The following is a 4,740-nucleotide window of genomic DNA, read 5'->3' as shown; positions in this document are numbered from 1 at the left end:
TTTACAAAGTGTTCATATTTTATTTCTCACTCCAGCCCTATGCTCAACACTGTGTAACATTTCTGGGAACAGCCAGGCCTGGTGATTCCTGCAGGCTGGCTGGGCCAGGTCTGGTGCCTTGTCCCAGCGGAGGGGCCCGTCTCTTCCTTCTTGGGGGTCTGGGGGGGCCCTCTCGGCTACAAGAACCACGTGTCTGCTGCCGCACCCCTGGGGCACCGCTGACTTAGGGCAACATGGCGACGCCTGGAGGCCCTAGGCAGGGTGGGCAGGGGATGGGCAAGGAAAGGCAGGGCCCAGTGCAGACCTGGGGGACCTGTGGGTGACCTGCTCCCATCCCCTGTCCCAGTCCTTGTCCTCAGGAGAGCACGGTGAGTAAGGGGCTGCCCTGTGCGCACGGGAGACTCACCCCCGACCTGGTCTCGTTCCACCCTCCCTTCCTCCCCGTGAGGAGCACAGGGCTGGAGCCAGGCAACCTGGGGATGAACTGGAGTACGCCTCCTCCGATGACGAGACAGGTGGTCTGGCCTCAGTTTCCTCATCTGTGGAATGGGGATTGCGAATGACTTAACAGGGTAGGACCCGGACCAGGGAGAGGTCAGTTGCCCTGAGCGGTGGCTCCAGGTCTGTTTCGGCTCAGAGGGAGGTGCAGGCGGGCCCGGGGCAGGTAATGGAGGTGCGGGAGGCCAGGTCTCCTGGACCCCAAGGGCTCATTTTATTTCACCAGCAGTGCCTGGTTTCTCCTCCTGTGCCAGGAAGGGTGGAAGAATTTGAGCAGCATCCAGAGCAGGCCCAGGACCGTGCCCACCAGCAGCATCAGCTTCAGCCCCTTGAGGACGGAGTCGGCCTTTCCTTTCCAGGCCTCCTCTACCGCTGGCTGTTCAACATCTTCTGTGCTCAGAGACGCCAGTGTATCCACATCTAACCTGGGGTTGAATCGAGCTGTCAGCTCCTGCTGCACGAAGCACTTGTAAGTGGCCGTCTGGGAGACTTGCAGCCGCGAGCCACCGTTGGAGGGGTCCAGGACGGTGCTCACGTTCTCGCCAGAGAGCTGGCCCTTCCAGGTCAACGGGATGTTGTTGGCTTCCCAGATGATGGGTCTGCAAGGGAGGGAGGACAAGGTAAGCTGCAGCGCCCAGAGAGAAAGGGGGGACCAGTGTCTGAAAGGAGTGGAGACGGCAGCACCCTTCTCCCCGGGAACAGCAGACAGAGCGCCCCTGCCGAGGAGTGCTACGGGGCAGTGAGCAAGGGGACGGAGGGGCAGGACTGCGGACAGCTCTCAGATCCCCGCTGCCTACTGCTCGCATGGGCCACCTGGCCAAATGCCTCGAGCATTTCGAGCCTCCACTTCCTCATCTGAAATCTGGGGGTGTCCTGACTGCACCGACCCCAAGTGGGCTATTTGGAGGAATTGGTAAGAACAGTCCCTAAATGATGTGTGGTCCCCCTTTACCAGCCTGGCCCCACTTCCTCCACTCTCCCCCAGCCACACTGAGCCTCCTGGATGTTCCTCCGACTTGCTGGGCACAGTCCTGCCTCAGGGCCTTTGCCCTGGCTATTCAGTCAGCCTAGAAGGCTCTCTGTCAGTGCACATGGCTCTCTCACCTCTTTTCAGTCTTGGCTTGAATGGCACCTTCCCAAAAACACCTTCCCTGACCTCCTTATTTAAAACTTTCACCTTCCCCACTCCCATCCATCTCCTGGCCTTTATCACCATCTAAAATACTGTCTGTCTTATGAGTGTAATTAGTCTATCACTCCTCGAAGGCAGGAATCCTTTCCAGTTTTGTTCTTCATTGCATCTCAGGTACTTAGCACAGTGCTTGGCTTATATACATAAATGCTCGGTGAGAAACTTGGTAAGTGAGTAGCTGAATCAAGCACATAACACGCCCATCATGGCTGGGAACAGAGTCAACAGACAACACTGACAGGGCCGGTGATCATCAAAGCAAGAGTAATACCTACTAGAGTGCGGAGCCCTGTGCCAGCCTAAGTGTCTTTGCAGGCATTTGCACCCTTGGAGATCACAGTAAACCCCTGAGGCTGCGGCCAGCAAGACCTCTGTACTGAGTTGGATAGTGTCCCCCCCAAATTTGCATCCTAACCGGAACCTCACAATGTGACCTTATTTGGAAATAGGGTTGTTGCAGGTGTAATTAGTTAAGATGAGTTCAGACTGGAGTCAGGCAGGTCCTAAATCCAGTATCATCTGTATCATTAGAAGAAAAAGAGAAGAGATACAGAGATCCCGCGCGAGGAGAAGGCCAAGTGTGATGGAGGCGGAGGTTGGAGTGATGCGGTTACAAGTCGAGGTAGGTCAAGGGCTGCCGGCCACCCCCAGAAGCTGGGAAGGATTCTAGCCAGCATGCTAGAGGGCACTGGCCCTGCTGACACCTTGGTCAGACTCCTACTCTGCAGAGCCGTTAGAGGAGAAATTTCTGCTGTTTTAAGCTACCTGGTTTGTGGTACTTCGTTTTGACAGCCTCGGGAAATAAGTACAACTCTTATTCTACTGATGGGGAAACTGAGGCCCAGAGAGATGCCACGGGCTCAAAGTGACACAGCAGGAAAGTGGCAGAGACTGGAACCCAGGCCTGGCTGAATCCAGAGCCCAGGACCGAAACCTCACAAGAGAGGCTGCTCCACTCGACTCCCTAGAGACACGGGCCAGTCTTGAAGCCTCCAGGACCTCTCCTCATCTCCAGCTCCCTGTGGTGGGCACTCGGGTACTCCTTGTCTGGCAAATGACACAGAGTAGGTGTCCCCGTCTCAGTGGGAGGAGGGGTTCACGTGCATACTCCTGTGCTTCTGAGTGGTGGGCTTGTATTTTGGAAGCGGGTATTACTTTGACACTTAACGGGGGAGGAAGAAAGGAGGGAGACTGAAAACTATGAGAGAGAAAGAACAGAAGTGACAGCTGCGATAAACAAGGGAAAGGAAACCAGATGGAGGTGGTGAGGCCAGATTCCACAGAGCCTGTGACTGCAGGGAGGGGCTGCCGCTGGCAGGTCGGGAAGGAGGGCACAGGGGTCCCCGCCGCTGAGTGTGTGAGATGCAGGCTGTGCACGGCCACCTCCCACAGTGGATCGCCCCCGGGGAAGGACGGCACCCTTCTGAGCTACAGTCTCCCCATCTATAAATGGACCCCCTTGGAGTCCACAGCTCCTGGGGCCGGGGAGGGGGATGGCATGTGGTTTATGATGATGGTTTGCCCAGGGACCAGCCCAGGGCAAAAGCGTAGCACTGTGAGTGGTGGTGGGAAGCGGCAGGTGGGCTGGGGAAAACAAGAGGAAGGGGACACTTCCCAGGGGCTCCAGGCAGGAAGAAAGAACGTGAATGTGCGCTCCGGGGGCAGGTCTTGATGGGCATCCCTGGGGCACCTGCCTCTCCCGGGCCTGCTGACCTCCCCAGGTGAGTCAGATGCCTCAGAGTCTCACCGCTACCCTTGCCTGGGCTTCTCCCATCCTGGCCCAGACCACCCTGGGCCGGGGGCTTCCCAAGGGCCAGGCCTGTGGCTGTGTGATGACCAGCACGTCCATAGCACCACCTGCGCAGGGCTGGGCACAGAGTCAGCCAAGCCCTCCTTGCCTGTTAGCTGTCCTTGCTCTACCTGTGTGTGACTCAGTGGGCACCAGGAGATTCTCACCAAAGAAACATCTGAAGAAGCCAACGGAGAGAGTTGGACCCATGTAGAACCCCTCCCTCTCTGCACAGATTAACCACAAAGGCTCCCAGACTGGCAAAGCCCGGCTAGCGGCCAAGGGCAGGGCTGGTTCCCGCTTCCATCACCTGTAGATGGATCCAAAGGGGCAGGTGAGCCACTCAGATCCTGACTTCTCACTGAGCTCAAAGCTGTCAGAAGTGACGTACTCCACATCTGGTGATGTGCACTGGACACGGCAGGCTTCCACCTGCATCTCGGGCCGCATGCGGGTGAACCACAGATTCATCTCTCCCAAATAGAGCCAGCAGGGTAGGAAGTCTTCCAGGTGCTTCTCTATGTAGCAGTACCCCAGGTGTTTGCGCTCACCTGGCCCCCCCACAGCGGTTACACTTCTGCCAGGGCTTCCAGTGGGTGAAGATGAGCTCCTTGCCACCCAGACTCATGGACTCATTCTCCAGGGGCTCTTGGCCCAGGTCTTTGTGTGTGATATGCAGGCTGGTAACATCCTGGAAGTCAATGTCGTACTGGGCCACCTTCTTGCCACCCCTGCCCCAGCGCTGTAGAAGCCCGTCTGTGTGGGCGGTGGGTTCCGAATGAGAATGCTGCCACTGGGCACTGTTTCCATGTTGGAAATGTCAGAGGTGCTGCTGGACCGGGTGGTCCTGCCTTGCAGGAAGTAGAAGTGCCACTGTGCCCCGGAGGCGTTGCGGTGCAGGACGACGTCATTGCCTGAAATAAGGGCCCGTTGGCAAGTGCTGTGATTGGGACAGCTGATGGAAAAGATGCCAGTACTGGGACAGCAAAGCTGAGCAGCAGCCACAGGGTGGTAAGCATGGTGGACTGGGGCTGTGGCAGTGGGCCGGGCAGCACCCTAGACTTTGCGACGTCACCCATGAAACTCAGGCCTCAGCCCTGAGCAGCAGGAGGAACCGGAGTCCTCCCTGTGGGGTGTGAGGTCACAATTCCCACATTTGTTCTGTGACAAGTTAACAATCCTATTTAATTTCTTTTCCAAGCTCTCCACTCTGCTGGGGTAGAAGGAAAGTGTATTTATCTCTCCAGGGTTTTCTCTACCA

General features: G+C 57.1%; 1 protein-coding gene across 1 annotated transcript; it reads right to left on the bottom strand.

Moving 5' to 3' along the window:
- Positions 1-690: 690 nt before the first annotated feature.
- On the bottom strand, positions 691-4,740 carry LOC102522999 (protein FAM187B). The gene is given in 5 exon segments (XM_006184392.3): positions 691-1,097; positions 3,790-4,040; positions 4,042-4,220; positions 4,223-4,447; positions 4,450-4,740. Coding segments are annotated over 5 exon segments (1,149 nt in total). The 5' UTR covers positions 4,559-4,740; the 3' UTR covers positions 691-712.

This window comes from Camelus ferus, chromosome 9 (assembly GCF_009834535.1).
Source record: "Camelus ferus isolate YT-003-E chromosome 9, BCGSAC_Cfer_1.0, whole genome shotgun sequence".
Taxonomy (NCBI): domain Eukaryota; kingdom Metazoa; phylum Chordata; class Mammalia; order Artiodactyla; family Camelidae; genus Camelus; species Camelus ferus.
Note: the sequence above shows the minus strand (reverse complement) of the source record. Positions and strands in the feature narration are given on the sequence as shown.